The 17,990-nt window shown below is 46.9% G+C and overlaps 1 protein-coding gene across 3 annotated transcripts in view; it reads right to left on the reverse strand.

The window, feature by feature from the left end:
- The window catches only part of LOC144484298 (uncharacterized), a 42,776-nt gene that overhangs the window by 6,636 nt on the left and 18,150 nt on the right, over positions 1–17,990 (reverse strand). For 2 of the 3 annotated variants that reach the window (XM_078202832.1, XM_078202833.1), the window contains 3 exons: positions 12,021–12,247; positions 7,079–7,241; positions 812–906 (listed from right to left, as the gene is read on the reverse strand). In XM_078202832.1, coding sequence (XP_078058958.1) covers positions 7,215–7,241; positions 12,021–12,247 — 254 coding nt within the window. In that variant the 3' untranslated portion in view covers positions 812–906; positions 7,079–7,214. The remainder of the gene's footprint in view (positions 1–811; positions 907–7,078; positions 7,242–12,020; positions 12,248–17,990) is intronic. The other variant, XM_078202831.1, reaches the window with a different exon arrangement.

The following is a 17,990-nucleotide window of genomic DNA, read 5'->3' on the forward strand; positions in this document are numbered from 1 at the left end:
CTTTCCACTTAGAAGGGAAACCAGAACTAGAGGGCACAGCCTCAAAATAAGGGGGGGCCGGTTCAGAACAGAGTTGAGGGGGAACTTCTTCTCTCAGAGGGTAGTGAATCTCTGGAATTCTCTGCCCATTGAAGTGGTGGAGGCTTCCTCGTTGAATATGTTTAAATCACGGGTAGATAGTTTTCTGATCGATAAGGGAATTAGGGGATATGGGGAGCAGGCGGGTAAGTGGAACTGATTCGCTTCAGATCAGCCATGATCTTGTTGAATGGCGGGGCAGGCTCGAAGGGCCAGATGGCCTACTCCTGCTCCTATTTCTTATGTTCTTATATTGCCAGCTATATTGACGACAATGTTTCAATAACTTTGTGTCATAATCAGTTTTATATATCCATTTTTTTATTCCAACATCTAGGCTGTCAATAAATTTGGTTCGTAATTGTGAGCCGAACACAGATGCTTCTGGAACACAGCAAGTTGCATCCTGACAGTCAGCCTAAATCACCATTTACCTCATCTCTATCCCTTGCTTTTCCACCAATTTCACAATGAGGTCACAAATTTGCCTTCAATTGCATGACAGAAATTTTAAGAAACTCTGTCCAAATTCCTTCTGGATGTCCATGTAAACAATGCCTATCGACATGCACTAGACATTGCTTTCAGCACAACTTCATTATATCAGTTTTACCGGTTTATAATTTGCTGCCGCTATGTTCTTCTCTGCTCCTTGTGTGAACAGCAGGTTCATGAATGAGGTCTGGATTCATTAACAGGACGGTGAAAACTTGGGAGTATTTTCTGAACCTACCATTGTCCAAAGTCAATCTTTTTGAAGATATTGGATATACTCCGCTGTTGAAACCTTCAGCCATTTTTGTGACAGGTGTTTTCGATTCTGGTGCTCTGAAATACACAAATCCAGAGCAGGGTTAAATGGAAACTGTGAAGTGAAAATGCCTTGTTTGTATCTTTAAGCAGCAATGTGATTTCCAAATTTTATATGGGGACGATCTTTTGGTATTTACAATCTCACAAACACCATGTGGATATATATAACTGGTAGATCTGACGGTGACCCCACAACCTTGGTACTGCCTCTTCAAAAAATCATCTTGATTTCATTTGCCCTTGAAAATCCCTGGCCCATGTCCAGCCTCCCTTTTCTCCAAAACACGTGACGATAACTTTACCTGATAAATGTTGACACAACTTTCTTGGAGCTTGTTTGAATACATCTAACTAGGTATCCACCTATGCCACAATACTGAAACAGCTCTTATCAAAGTCAAACATTACATTCTAGCAGAAATAAAATGGTCAGTGAAGTATCTTCAGCCGACTCTACGTCTCTGAAGCCTTTGGCACAGTTGATCACATGATCAGCTCTTCACTGCCTTCCAGCTGGGTGGAAATTATCCATCTTTTTGTTTATCCAGTAAATTGCAGAGCACATATCACTGGCATTGGTTTATCTTCCCAATCCCATTCTCTGGAGTCCCACTGGGTGGGCTATCCGTTTCTCATAAATATATTGCTAGTCAGCAAATAAAAAAGTGTTACACATGCAAGATGATCTTATGAACTGCCCTGAAACTTGCTTCTTGTATCCTAACTTGCACCATGTCTCATTAACCCTAGATCCGTGTACACCATCTGGAACCTCAATCGAGCTTTTCAAATATATCCACTGACTCACACGTCCCAGCCAGATATTATAGTCCAGCCTTAGATGTTGGCAATATTTCCGCGCTCCCGAAAGTTTGACCAGCCCTTATGTGGATTCTTCGACACATGGGCCCCTTGCCTTCAGCTGCCAAGAGACTACGCTCTGGAATACTCATCCCAAACATCTTCCAGCCTGTGGAACCCTTTCTTTAATTGAGATACTCATTTAGAGCTATGGATCTGAACAAACTGGTTTAGCATTGGGAGATATAGTGGCAGAGTGGTTAGCACTACTGTCTCACATCTCCAAGGACCTGCCTTCGATTCCCGGCTTGGTCACTGTCTGTCTGGAGTTTGCACATTCTCCCCGTATCATTGTGGGTTTCCTCAGGCTGCTCCGGTTTCCTCCCACAGTCCAAAGATGTGCGGCTTAGGTTGATTATTCATGTAAGATTGTCCCTTCGTGTGGCGGGATGTGTTAGTTAGAGTGATTAATGGGGTAACTGCGTGGGGTTGTGGGGATAAGTCCAACATGCGATTGTTGTCAGTGCAAACTCGATGGGCCGAATGGCCTCTTTCTGCACTGTCGGGTTTCTATTATTTCTGTGAGGTTTCTGGGTGTCCTTCCTTGTACTTCTTTTGCATCTTGGGATACGGCATCAAGTAGGCAGACTACCAGGGGAAAATTGAAACGTCAAAACACAATCTCTGTAAAGAGATTCAATCTCTATCCCAGACCTTGCAAATGCCCTCCAGGTAAGGAATTTCTCGCTCATGCCGGTGGACATGGCATGCTCCCCTTCCAGGGAAACCAGCAGTAAACCTGGCCACAGAAAATGAGTAAATTGTCTGAAGGAGAACTCTATCGAATCTGGTCTTCCTGGAGCCAGTAATAGCCAAATTGTGGAATATCTAGTTCACAAAATCATAGTGCAGCGTTCACACTTGTGGAGGAAAAAAGCTCCAGATCCCAAGAATGTGGCCGAGCTGAGGTCATTTTTGGGTTTGGTTAACTTTTACGGGAAGTTTTTGCCAGATCTTTCAGCAGTGTTGGGACCACTGTATATACTGCTTCACAAAGAAACCAAATTAAAGTGGGGGTCAGCATAAAAGAAAGCTTTCAAGGATGTGAAGGCACTGCTGCAATTAGCTAATCTGCTCGATCACTTTGAACAAGACAGGAACTCATTCTATCATGCAATGCCTCATCCTACGGTGTTGGGGCAGAACTCCCTCATCTGATGGAGGACAGGTCAGAGCAAGCCATTGGTTTTGCAGCTCATACGCTGACAGAAGCTGAGAAGGGATATTCTCAGTCAGACAAGGAAGGTGTAGCCATCGATTTCGCTGTGAAACATTTTCATCAGTATCTTTGTGGTCTTTCATTCACCATATGCACAGACCATAAGCCATTGATGAGTCTTTGCAGTGAATCCAAGCGCATTCCCCCCAAGGTTGGTAAGTCGCCGGGTCCGGATGGGATGTACCCCAGGTTACTGTGGGAGGTGAGGGAGGAGATTGCGGAGCCTTTGGCGATGATCTTTGCATCGTCGATGGAGACGGGAGAGGTTCCGGAGGATTGGAGGATTGCAGATGTGGTCCCTATATTCAAGAAAGGGAACAGGGACAGCCCGGGAAATTACCGACCGGTGAGTCTAACCTCACTGGTTGGTAAGTTGATGGAGAGGATCCTGAGAGACAGGATTTATGATCATCTAGAGAAGTTTAGTATGATCAAAAGTAGTCAGCACGGCTTTGTCAAGGGCAGGTCGTGCCTTACGAGCCTGGTTGAGTTCTTTGAAAATGTGACCAAACACATTGACGAAGGAAGAGCGGTGGATGTGGTCTATATGGACTTCAGCAAGGCGTTCGATAAGGTCCCCCATGCAAGACTTCTTGAGAAAGTGAGAGGGCATGGGATCCAAGGGGCTGTTGCCTTGTGGATCCAGAACTGGCTTGCCTGCAGAAGGCAGAGAGTGGCTGTGGAGGGGTCTTTCTCTGCATGGAGGTCAGTGACCAGTGGAGTGCCCCAGGGATCTGTTCTGGGACCCTTGCTGTTTGTCATTTTCATAAATGACCTGGATGAGGAAGTGGAGGGATGGGTTGGTAAGTTTGCTGACGACACCAAGGTAGGTGGTGTTGTGGATAGTTTGGAGGGATGTCAGAAGTTGCAGCGAGACATAGATAGAATGCAAGACTGGGCGGAGAAGTGGCAGATGGACTTCAACCCGGATAAGTGTGTAGTGATCCATTTTGGCAGATCCAATGGGATGAAGCAGCAGTATAATATGAAGGGTACCATTCTTAGCAGTGTAGAGGATCAGAAGGACCTTGGGGTCCGGGTCCATAGGACTCTTAAATCGGCCTCGCAGGTGGAGGATGCGGTCAAGAAGGCATACGGCGTACTAGCCTTCATTAATCGAGGGATTGAGTTTAGGAGTCGGGAGATAATGCTGCAGCTTTATAGGACCCTGGTTAGACCCCACTTGGAGTACTGCGCGCAGTTCTGGTCACCTCATTACAGGAAAGATGTTGAAGCCATTGAAAGGGTGCAGAGGAGATTTACAAGGATGTTGCCTGGATTGGGGGGCATGCCTTATGAGGATAGGTTGAGGGAGCTTGGTCTCTTCTCCCTGGAGAGACGAAGGATGAGAGGTGACCTGATAGAGGTTTACAAGATGTTGAGAGGTCTGGATAGGGTAGACTCTCAGAGGCTATTTCCAAGGGCTGAAATGGTTGCTACGAGAGGACACAGGTTTAAGGTGCTGGGGGGTAGGTACAGAGGAGATGTCAGGGGTAAGTTTTTCACTCAGAGGGTGGTGGGTGAGTGGAATCGGCTGACGTCGGTGGTGGTGGAGGCAAACTCGTTGGGGTCTTTTAAGAGACTTCTGGATGAGTACATGGGATTTAATGGGATTGAGGGCTATAGATAGGCCTAGAGGTAGGGATATGATCAGCGCAACTTGTGGGCCGAAGGGCCTGTTTGTGCTGTGGCTTCCTATGTTCTATGTTCTAAGGCCTCAGTGAGAATACAGCACTGGGCTCTCACACTGTCACCAAACCAGTATAACATGGTGATCAAGGCTGGCAGGGAAGGACAATGCAAACGCAGACACAGACACATGTCGTCTTCCTTTACCAATGTGCCGACCACAGGAAGAAAATGCTGCTGTGGCAAGGACTGCCAGTGGACTCTGCTTTTGGAGTGGATGACAGACATTCCTGTTTGGATTCTCAACCTACTCCTACACCCATCAATCCACATCAACTTTATATGCTGCTTCCTTTGATCCGACACAATCCTTGCTTTGTTTCCATTAGCCATGATTGGAACACATTCCTTTCTGGGTTTCAGATTGTATTGCTATTGTAAACTATGTATTAATTCTATAAATGTTCGACATTGTCTGACAGCTGTCATATCTTTAAACATAGTTTTCCAGTCCACCAAATTCAATTTGATCCTCACACCTTCAGAGTTTTTGTTTTAATTTAATGCCCTAGTTTCTAATGCAACTTAATCACTTTCAAACTTAAATGTAAAATTCTATCATGAATTCTACTGTGAATGGCAGAACCCTTGGGAACATTAACATATCTCGGGACCTGGGCGTGCAGGTCCACAGTTCCTTAAATGTGGCGACACACGGTGTTTAAGAAAACATATGACATGCCTGCCTTCATCAGCCAGGGCACCGAGTACAAGAGCTGGGAAATCATGTTGCAGCTATATAAAACCTTGGTTAGGCCGCATTTGGAGTATTGTGTGCAGTTCTGGTCACCACACTCCCAGCAGGACCTGGAGTTTTGAGAGAGTGCAAAGAAGGTTCACCAGCACGAGGGTGCTCATTATGAGTAGAGATTGAACGAACTAGGATAGTTTACACTGGAAAGATGGAGGCTGAGCAGAGACCAGATAGAGGTCTACAAAATTATGAGGGGCATAGACAGGATGGATAGACAGAGGCCTTTTGCAAAGGTGGAAGTGTCAATTACAAGAGGGCACAGGTTCAAGGTGAGGGGGGGGAAGTTTAAGTGAGATGTGCAGGCAAACCTTTTCACGCAGAGAGTGGTGGGTGCCTGGAATGCACTGCCTGAGGGAGGTGGTGGAAGCAGGCAGATCGAGTAAGGGCTGGAGGTTTTTTTTTGTTTCGTTAGGGCATCAGGATCGGCACACGTTTGGAGAGCCGAAGGGCCCTGTCCCGTTCTGTACTTTTCTTTGTTCATTGCTCTGATAACACTTTCCGAAAGACTCCTTTACAAGATCATTCATTAACACATGTAGTCTACTGTTTTTCGATTCCCTAGTTGGTTCTTCAATATACTATTCTAGAAAATGGCTCAGGATACTTTCAAACAATTCATCCCCTACAACATTACTAATTATGTTTCACCGAGTCTCGATGTAGATTGATTACTGCATTACCCTTCTTAAACACACCTCAAACTTCCTGACGTGCCTGAGATTCACATTCCATCTGCTGCTGGGTGACCGACAAACACTTCACACCAATGGATTTTGCCCCTGGCTGTTTCTTAGGGTCACCCAACTGATTTTACACTTCGATCTTCAAGAACTAAAGGTCACCTCTGACTACACGGCTAAAGCCCTCTTTAATTAACATAATTGCCCCACCACCCGCTTCCATGTTTAGCCTTGCTGCTTTGTCACTTGCCATCTCAGTTTCAAACTTCCTTGCCTGTCTGCAAGAGTGTCTCTCTCTCTCTCCACCTCTCTGCTTTTTCCTTTCTCCTTCACTCCTGTCTGTGTCTGTTTGCCCTGGTCTCCCTCTCCTTCTGCCTTGCATAGCTGATTGCTTTTGTCTATCTCCAGAATCCCACCTCTCACATGGTGATCCCCTCGCCTGGCCCCCACCCATCCGATTTCTCTCCACTAATTGGTGTCCGTACCTCTGCCTCTCGTACTGAGTAAGAAGTCTCACAACACAAGGTTAAAGTCCAAAAGTTTTATTTGGTAGCAAATACCATCAGCTTTCGGAGCGATGCCCCTTCGTCAGATCTCGTACTGAGATCAGTCAGATTGTTACCGCGGCAACAGAGGAAATCCATCAGCAAATATAACTGAAAACGGAAATAACAAAACCACCATCACACACCCTCAGTTCAGTTCAGAGGAAGATTAACCCAAAATAGTCAGTTTGTTTTAAGTTAACACTGAAGCTGCGATTCCAATATTGCACAACTGATATAACAAGGCCGAACACTGCGGTTTTATTTAATTAAAGTTTGAGACAAAAACTGATCAGCTTGACAGTAAATAACATTTTATATCCTCGATAACTGGACTCAGTGCTCAGACTCTCCATACCTCTCACTCAGCATTTCTGACCTCACCTTGTAACCTTTCTGCACTGTCTACAGGACCGGAATAAATGCAACATTCTCTCACCTTCCTCTCCAGAAAATATATGGAAGTTCTTTCAATCTCAAGGTCTCTCTCCGGCTGGCACTCTCACAATCCTGTGCTGGTTCACCTCTTAGTCCCGCAGTCCACACTCCTTGCTTACTTCCAGCTGTGGATTTTCTCAATCAATCCAGCATTCACCAGAGATCTGATTAAAGCAGGAATGAAAAAAAAAGTGACAAATAGTGCCAGGTGAACGAGAACGACAATTTTCTCACTCCCAGGTCAGCCCATAAACCAGAACTGAAAGAAAGATTCAATAAAACGGTTGGAAATGTTTCAATTAGAATGGCAATTTCCTCAATCCTGGGACAGTCCATCCAGTGAAGCGAACAGGGAATTTCAATAGGAGTGTTGGAAATGTTTAAATTACTGTATTTTCATTGGACACATTAATGAAGGTTACAAAATGTCTCATCAGACTATCCTAATTTTCAATCTGGGGTTTCATAAAATCCCGAGGTTGAAGAAGGGTTTTTTTTGACCCATCGAGTCTGCCCCGATGACAATCCCACCCAGACCGTATTCCAGTAACCCCACATATTTACTCTGCTCATCCCCTGACATTCAGGTCAATTTAGCATGGCCAATCAACCTGGCAAGGAAGGCGGAGTCCCAAAAGAAGACCCAGAAGAAGAACCAGGATTCTGTGCAAACAGAAAGAGCATTTAAGACCGATGATCCAGTCCATGTGAGGAACTTCAAGGACGGCAACCATTGGACCCCCAAGATTATAACGGAAAAGACAGGGCTCATGTTGTACAAAGTCCAAGTGCAGGTCAAGATTATCAGGAAGCACCTGAACCATCACCAGAATAGAGAACCTGTGTCAGTACAGGCGACAGTACCAGTCACAGGCATGGCCACTGCCAGCGACGAGCCATAAATGGAGATCGAACACACGCTGGCCCCTCCAAGTGATTTGATTTGTTATTGTCATATGTATTCAGATACAGTGAATAGTATTGTTTCTTGCTCGCTATACAGACAAAGCATATTGTTCATAGAGAATGAAAGGAAAGAGTGCAGAATGTACTGTTACAGACATAGCGAGGGTGTAGAGAAAGATCAACTTAATGCGAGGTCGGTCCATTCAAATGTCTGATGGCAGCAGGGAAGAAGCTGTTTTTGAATCGGTTGGTACATGTCCTCAGACTTTTATATACTTTTCCCAACGGAAGAAGGGGGAAGAGGGAATGTCTGGGGTGCGTCGTGTCCTTTATTATGCTGACTGCTTTGCCGACGCAGCGCGAAGTGTAGACAGTGTCAGTGGCTGGTTTGCGTGATGGGATTGGGCTACATTCACGGCTCTTTGCAGTTTATTGCAGTCTTGGACAACGTAGGAGCCATACCAAGCTGTGATACAACCAGAAAGAATGCTTTCTATGGTGCATCGGTAAAGGTTGGTGAGAGTTGTAGCGGATATGCCAGATTTCCTTAGTCTCCTGCTACGGACTCCGACATGGAAGTGCAGAAGTCCAGTGGCCCTGGTGAAGCGGGGCCTCAAAAGGAACCAGATCGGTGACTTTGCCACACTTTCTCCAGAAGCAAAGGTCCCCCATCCACTTCACACCCACTGATCTGGTCCGACCTCCAGCTGACCCAAGGCCGGTCACTAAGCAGCAGAAAGGATGCTTGCTGGTGGGGGTGCAGGGAATAAATTGAATTGCGGGGAGAGAGAGGGATGTTATGATGGCCATGGGGAATCATCAATAGATCTCTGCTGGACCTCTTTTCCTCTGAGTATCAGCTCCCCTAGGGAAGGAGCAGCTGGTGGGGGAGGGGGGAGGTGAGGGAAGGGGGCGTTAAAATCAGTTGGCTCCACACAGGCCAGCAGTTGTTGACTCAGGGCTTATTTACACTCTACAGCAGTCGAATGGCACTCAACTGCCGCTGTAAATAAATGGGTGTATGGTGATGGAAAACTGGCCTTGGTAAGATTACTACACCTTGATATTATTTATTTTCATGGATATTAAAATAGTTTAAAACTCAATCAGCAGGCTCTGATATCTGCACTGGCTTTTTGTGAGAACAAGGTTCAATTTTTCTCACTCTGACATCTTCTTCCTACAATCATTTATCTCATTCCCTTCAAGGATGTCGGGGTCTGTTCTGAACCAGAAAAGATTCAAACCATCCCCTCCCAGTTTAACGCACTGTTTGATCTAACAATTCAATCCTGATGGTACCACAAGTAACCCGCTGTGTTACTGAACGGGTATTTGTTTCCTACCCATCAATCTTTCAGAACATGAACAGTGCTTTCTTTCCTTTAACAGGATTTATTATCATTTTAATGAATGGAATTGACAGGATCTTACAGAGTAAGATAAAAAAATGGGGGCAGAATATTAAATTATACCCAATGCTAATTCATCCTCAGAAATATAACCAGTTGAACTAGTCTATCAGCAGCTCAGTCGCTGCACCTCACGTATTAACCTAACAATTACAGCTCAGCTCCACCTGGAGCCATTGTGGGCGCTTGGAATGGAATTCAAAGCTGAACACACTGAGCTCCAACTAACCTCATTATAGCGACCTGTAAAAACTTATTCAAACTGAATCCAACATATACTGATTTCTGTATCAAGAATCAGTCTCAGCATGACCATCTGTCATTCATTTCCTACTCCATTCAAATCTGTCGCTTTTAAATCCAAAGAGTATTATCTCACATTGTGCCCCAAGAAGGTCCTCCCACAATCTCTTCACTGTCTGTGGAGACCCTGTGCTCCCTGTCCCTGGTTAATCGCATCACCTCTTATTCAAAATGAGAGGGATGGTGGGGAGTAGAAACAAGTTGAGCTGTGAGGGTCCCAGTGTTGAATAAACTGTTTCTCAGTTACTGCCTGAGCTCACAGTGAGATAATAGCTACAGCCGCAAAGGATGGATTCACTGCGGGAGCTCACAGTTAGATAATAGCTACAGCCGCAAAGGATGGATTCACTGCAGGGAGCTCACAGTTAGACAATAGCTACAGCCGCAAAGGATGGATTCACTGCGGGAAGCTCACAGTTAGATAATAGCTACAGCCGCAAAGGATGGATTCACTGCGGGGAGCTCACAGTGAGATAATAGCTATAGCTGCAAAGGATGGATTCACTGCGGGGAGCTCACAGTTGGATAATAGCTACAGCCACAAAGGATGGATTCACTGCGGGGAGCTCACAGTTAGATAATAGCTACAGCCGCAAAGGATGGATTCACTGCGGGGAGCTCACAGTTAGATAATAGCTACAGCCACAAAGGATGGATTCACTGCGGGGAGCTCACAGTTAAATAATAGCTACAGCCACAAAGGATGGATTCACTGCGGGGAGCTCACAGTTAGATAATAGGTACAGCCACAAAGGATGGATTCACTGTGGGAGCTCACAGTTAGATAATAGCTACAGCCTCAAAGGATGGATTCACTGCAGGGAGCTCACAGTTAGATAATAGCTACAGCTGCAAAGGATGGATTCACTGCAGGGAGTGGAGGAGAATAATCTCCCTGGGAGGCGACACATTTAAATGGAAGGAAGAAAGGGATACTTCACAATCAGTTCAGAAACTACATTCCCACTTGACCTCAACCACACCGGCTTTACTGTCACTGTGCAGGTTCTGCCTTTGTCAATTCAATGCAGCCTGGTTATCTCAGTAGAAATCATACTAATCATCTGAGCTGACCCTGTTTATAATACCCGTGTCTGAGTTTCACCCTCTGGTAAAAGTTATGAGATTATTTCGAGGTTTCTATTTATAGGAGAGAGTAACCAATTGAACCAGTTTGACAAGTCTGCACCCAATTCAGCTCGAAACAATGTTTGAGGCTGATTCGAGAGGTTATCATTTCCAATTCAGTCAGTGCAGTGAATTTCTATCTGTAACATTACAAACAGTCACAGTGTACATCTGATATTTTGACTTTTAACCAAACACTTGAGAGTGCGGTCATTCCCCGAGTATTGGTTGGAGCAGGGAAATGCAGACTGTGCAGCTAAACTCTGTATGTTGAGGGCATGATGTGGAGATGCCGGCGTTGGACTGGGGTAAACACTAAGACGTCTCACAACACCAGGTTAATGTCCAACAGGTTTATTTGGTAGCACAAGCCACTAGCTTTCGGAGTGCTGCTCTTTCGCCAGGTAAGTTGGAGTTCTGTTTGCAAACAGGGCATATCAAGACACAAACTCAATTTACAAAATAATGATTGGAATGCGAGTTTTTACAGTTAATCAAGTCTTAAAGGTACAGACAATGTGAGTGGAGACAGGGTTAAGCACATATGAAAGAGGTGTGTATTGTCTCCTGCCAGGACAGTTAGTGAGATTTTGCAAGCCCAGGCGAGTCGTGGGGGTTACAGATAGTGTGACATGAACCCAAGATCCCGGTTGAGGCCGTCCCCATGTGTGCGGAACTTGGCTATCAGTTTCTGCTCAGCGACTCTGCGTTGTCGTGTGTCGTGAAGGCTGCCTTGGAGAACGCTTACCTGAAGATCAGAGGTGAATGCCCGTGACCGCTGAAGTGTTCCCCAACAGGAAGAGAACACTCTTGCCTGATAATTGTCGAGCAGTGTTCATTCATCCGTTGTCGTAGCGTTGAGGGCGCCAGAGCTCTAAAATTAATTCCCTGTAATTACAAAAACCCATATCGAGGAAGGTCCAGGGCCCAGCCCGGTCTGAACTGGGATGTGGGAATGCTCTGATTCACCTCATTCCATCCCTCTTAAAAATGAAAATAATGGTGTGGAACAGGAGTGGTCTGATTCTGGGAGCCTCACTGTTAAACAGATCACCTTCATCACTGCTCCAACTCAGTCACTGTATAAAACCTCATGGAAGGGGAATGGCTACAACAGCCCATGTAAAATAATCTGACTGAGAAAATGGTTTAAAGTAAAGAAATACATAAAGTACAGGAGCAGACAAATCTTACCTTGACCTGCAGATTCTCTGCTTCCGTGTGGAGTCTGCTAGTTTTCTCTTTGTAAACTCTTTGCTTCCAAACGCACTGTTGTTCCTGGTTTTCTTTCAGCAAATCACAGTTCAGTAATTGGATCTGATCTCTGTAATTTGAGATTTGTATTACATCTCGATGGGTTGAATGGTTCCTGCTGTGCTGAAACGACTCTGTCTCTGTCTCTGTCCTCCGACTGGAAGTTGCTATTCAGAAAACACATCATTGAGCCAATTTAAAAACTCTTTGAACTGTGAACAAAGTTAGTTACAAACAATTTGTAATTAATTGCTGTCACACAGTGAGTTCAATCGGAGTCATGCCTCCAGAACGAATCACTGGGTTTCAACCTGAAACTGTTTAAAAAGTCCATCGATTTTCTTATGTTTAGTCTTTCAAACAAAGGGCCAGTGTCAGATGTTTCAATGCAGGACCTGATAACTTTAAAGGTGAACACATTAACTGTTTAACTGCTGAATGGAAGTGGGGCTGCACAGTGAGAAATTTATTTCCCCATGCTCAGTCATATAATGAAACTGGATCTTATTCACTCCAGGCTGCCTGTCGACCCTGCCCCCTGTGTTCACTGACCGACATTGGGATTCAGTCCAGAAATGCCTTGATTTTAAAGTTCTCATTCCCATCTTCAATTTTCTGAACAATTTCATCCCTTCCGATATCTTTAACATTCTCCAACGCTGGAACCATCCAAAGTTTCAGCGTTCTTTCAATTCTGCGTCCCTCATTTCTTTCATCCCTCCATTGTCAGCCGTGCCTTCATCTGCCTGGGTCCAGAGCTCCAGAATTTACTCCCATCTGTCCCTTAGAAATCTTTTACAAATCTGCCTCTTTTATCAAGCTTTTACTCTCCTGTCCAGTAAGGACAGTAAGACAATAAACTTGCCTCATTTTGCTCCAGTGAAGGACTTTGGAATATTTTATAGCACTAAAGGAGCTATAAGAATGCAAATCGCTTTTGTTGAAATCAAAGCAAAATACTGTGAATATTGGAATCTGAACCAAAGGGTGAGATGGGTGGCCCAGTGGTTAGCACCGGTGACTCTCAGTGCGAGAGACCCGGGTTCGATTCCCGGCTTGGATCACTGTGTGTGGACTTTGGACGTTCAACCCTTGTTGACCTGGGTTTCCTCCGTTGCTCCGGTTTCCTCCCACAGTCCGAAAGACGTGCTGCTTAGGTGCATTGGCCACGCTAAATTCTCCCTCAGTGTAACCTGAACAGGCGCCGGAGTGTGGCGACTTGGGGATTTTCACAGTAACTTCATTGCAGTGTTAATGTAAGCCTACTTGTGACACGAATAAATAAACATAAACAGAAAACACTGGAAAATCTCAGCAGGTTTGACAGCATCTGTGGAGAGTGAATAGAGCCAACAGCCCTCAGCAGAGCTGACCATGGTCCTTGCGGGCATTCCCCTCGGTGAAATAGAGCTCGTGGCAACAGGCTCTGAACTTTTGCACAAGGCAAACACTTCGCTGCTCTCTCCTCGATTTGGGTATCGAGCCCTGACCACTAAAAATAACTTCTTTAATAACTCAGCTTCCCTCTGGAAACTTGACTGACGATATTTTATGGTCTGTCCGGCTGACTGTGAGAAATGGAATCCTAGTATGAGGCCCAAAAAACATTGTTAGTGACTGATTATCCATTAATTCAGTACATTTCCTTCCACATCGGTGTTGCCCTGATTCTGAAAATGATTCCTGGAGCTTCCTTTTGTTTGTGTGCAGAGTTCATTCCTGCTCTGTTCAAGGTCTTGGTGCAAAAACTATCGGCTTCTCTTTCCCATCGGGCATTGCGTGAGAAACTGCTGCCTCCATCCCATAAGGCGATGCGTTATGTGCCAGTTGCAAAGGTAAATTTGGATTAAAGTGTGTCAGGATTTCTGACTTTACTAGTACCTCTTTAGCTTGTACGAAGGCTTTCTCACACACATCCACCCATTTCCATTTCTGTTTCCTCTTATGACACAAAAAGTTGTGTAAATGTTTAAGAATAGTCGCTAGATTAGTGACAAACCTTTCATGAAAAATACTTTAATAAGCCCAAAGGAGAATTAAGATGATTGATGTTGAGGTGCAGGTGCGTCAGAAATGGCTTTGACTTTTGAAGGCAATTTGTGCAGTCTCTTTGCATCTATAGAAGATTGGAAATCTTCCGTATTTATCTTTCCGTAATCTTAATCCATGATCTTCTAGTCTCTGGAGTGTGGCATCTAGGTTGTGGAGATGTTCTTCCTCATTCTTTCCAGTAACTTAGATATGGCCGATGAAACACTGGACTCTTTCTAATCCGCTTAGAATTTGATCCATGGCACATTGGAACAGCACAGGTGCAGACATGATGCCAAATGGAAGTCTTGTCTATCTGAATAGCCCTTGGTGTGTCACAATCGTCAAATATTGTTGTGAATCTGGATCCACATTCATCTGGAGATAAACACGATTAAGATCAATTTGACTGAAGTGTTGCCTTTAGCCGAACCAGTGAATAAATCCACCTTTCCATCATACAACATCTGTTAGCTCTGGGATCAGGCATTTCCCAAGAGTAATCATTAACTCTCCACAGCCGGTGTGACACAGACAGCTGCCCAGTGAAATCCAGAGAGTCCCACTGGTCCCCACAACCTGGTTACAGGTGGGATCCTGTTCACTGAGACTCCACACTGGGAAATCCCATTGGTTAAAGATTTACTCCCAGTGCAGAATGAAACCAGACTAATTCCCATGGCAGAGAATATTCTCAAGGGAAATGTGGAGTTTGGTGATCAATGGTGAATTAAATGATCCTTCACTTGGTTTCTAACAGCCTGGCAGGGTTGTACTATGTTAACATTTATGTTTGATGTGTTTGATTTGATGGAGTTTTGATATTAAGCTCTGGTAATGTATGAATTATATCTCTGCACTTATACATTATAAGTGGATATGATTCCTCTGGATAGTGACAATCTCCATGAGATGAGTGCCCTGGTTGAAGCTCTAACTTGAATACAGTGACCAAATTTCTCATTGTGTCAGCAGTTGACCAATGAACACTGTAGGAGGTGAAAGTAGTTACCACTCTTCTACTAATATTAACATCAATGTATAATATTTTCATTCGTAAAGGTATCATCAAATAAGGTCATATGAATTGAACTGAAGAACAAGAAAGGGACACTGACAGTTCTGGGAGTATAACATCTACCCCAGACAGTCAAAAGGAAGTCAAAGAGCAAATATGTAGTGACATTGCTGAGAAGAATGTACTCAAGAGGCGGCTGGATATCGCATTTGGGGCAAATGGGATCAAAGGTTCTGGGGAGAAAGCAGGATGAGGCGATTGAGTTGGACGATCAGCCATGATCGTAGTGAATGGCGGAGCAGCTCAAAGGGCTAAATGGCCTCCTCCTGCTCCTATCTTCTATGTTTCTCTGCATAGAACATAGCACAGGAAACGGCCCTTCAGCCCACGATTTTGTGCTGAACATGATGCCAAATTAAACTAATCCCTTCTGCCTGCCCCTGGTCCGTATAACTCTCTTTTTTGCATATTCATGTGCTTCTCTAAAAGCCTATTAAATTCCCCTATCGTATCACCCCTGGCAACGCGTTCCAGACACCAACCACCGCCACCCCTGGCACCGCGGTCCAGACACCTACCACCACCACCCCTGGCACCGCGGTCCAGACACCAACCACCACCACCCCTGGCACCGCGGTCCAGACACCTACCACCACCACCCCTGGCAACGTGATCCAGACACCAACCACCGCCACCCCTGGCAACGCGTTCCAGACACCAACCACCACCACCCCTGGCACCGCGGTCCAGACACCTACCACCACCACCCCTGGCAACGTGATCCAGACACCTACCACCACCACCCCTGGCAACGTGATCCAGACACCTACCACCACCACCCCTGGCACCGCGGTCCAGACACCAACCACCGCCACCCCTGGCAACGTGATCCAGACACCAACCACCGCCACCCCTGGCAACGCGTTCCAGACACCAACCACCACCACCCCTGGCACCGCGTTCCAGACACCAACCACCGCCACCCCTGGCAATGCGTTCCAGACACCAACCACCACCACCCCTGGCACCGCGGTCCAGACACCAACCACCACCACCCCTGGCACCGCGTTCCAGACACCAACCACCACCACCCCTGGCAACGTGATCCAGACACCAACCACCGCCACCCCTGGCAACGCGTTCCAGACACCAACCACCGCCACCCCTGGCAACGTGATCCAGACACCAACTACCGCCACCCCTGGCAACGCGTTCCAGACACCAACCACCGCCACCCCTGGCACCGCGGTCCAGACACCTACCACCACCACCCCTGGCAACGTGATCCAGACACCAACCACCGCCACCCCTGGCAACGCGTTCCAGACACCAACCACCGCCACCCCTGGCAACGTGATCCAGACACCAACCACCGCCACCCCTGGCAACACGTTCCAGACACCAACCACCACCACCCCTGGCACCGCGTTCCAGACACCAACCACCGCCACCCCTGGCAACGCGTTCCAGACACCAACCACCACCACCCCTGGCACCGCGGTCCAGACACCAACCACCACCACCCCTGGCACCGCGGTCCAGACACCTACCACCACCACCCCTGGCAACGCGTTCCAGACACCAACCACCACCACCCCTGGCAACGTGATCCAGACACCAACCACCGCCACCCCTGGCACCGTGGTCCAGACACCAACCACCACCACCCCTGGCACCGCGGTCCAGACACCTACCACCGCCACCCCTGGCAACGTGATCCAGACACCAACCACCACCACCCCTGGCAACGCGCTCCAGACACCAACCACCACCACCCCTGGCACCGCGGTCCAGACACCTACCACCGCCACCCCTGGCACCGCGTTCCAGACACCAACCACCGCCACCCCTGGCACCGCGGTCCAGACACCTACCACCACCACCCCTGGCAACGCGTTCCAGACACCTACCACCACCACCCCTGGCAACGCGTTCCAGACACCAACCACCGCCACCCCTGGCACCGCGGTCCAGACACCAACCACCACCACCCCTGGCAACGCGTTTCAGACAACTACCACCACCACCCCTGGCACCGCGGTCCAGACACCTACCACCACCACCCCTGGCAACGTGATCCAGACACCAACCACCACCACCCCTGGCACCGCGGTCCAGACACCTACCACCGCCATCCCTGGCAACGTGATCCAGACACCAACCACCACCACCCCTGGCAACGCGCTCCAGACACCAACCACCACCACCCCTGGCACCGCGGTCCAGACACCTACCACCACCACCCCTGGCACCGCGTTCCAGACACCAACCACCGCCACCCCTGCCAACGCGTTCCAGACACCTACCACTCTGAGTAAAAAATATGCCTCTCACATCTCTGTTGAACAATCCCCCTCTCACGTTAAGTGCAGGCCTCTTAGTAGTAACTCTCGGTAGAAAATCTTCTAGTAAATGTCAACCCTATGATCATTTTATAGATTCCTTTCAGGTCTCCCCTCAGCCTCTGCCACTGCAGAGAAAAGAACCCGAGTTTGTCCATCCTCTCCTTATAGCTCATATCCCCTAATCTAGGCAGCATTCTGGTAAACCTCTTCTGCACCCTCTCCAAAGCCTCCACACCCCTCCTGCAACGTGGCAACCAGAATTGAACACAATACTCGAAGTGCAGCCGAACCGAAGTTTTATAAAGCTGCAACATGACATCCGAACTCTTAAACTCAATGCCCCGACCAATAAAGACAAGCATGCCGTACACTTTCTTTACGACCATATCTACTTGTATAGCCCCTTTCAGGGAACCCCAAGATCCCTCTGTCCATCAATGCTATCCAGGGTCCTGCCATTGACTGTATACTTACCCTTAACATTTGACCTTCCAAAGTGCAGCACTTCACACTTGC

This window comes from Mustelus asterias, unplaced genomic scaffold (genome assembly GCF_964213995.1).
Source record: "Mustelus asterias unplaced genomic scaffold, sMusAst1.hap1.1 HAP1_SCAFFOLD_98, whole genome shotgun sequence".
Classification (NCBI taxonomy): Eukaryota; Metazoa; Chordata; class Chondrichthyes; order Carcharhiniformes; family Triakidae; genus Mustelus; species Mustelus asterias.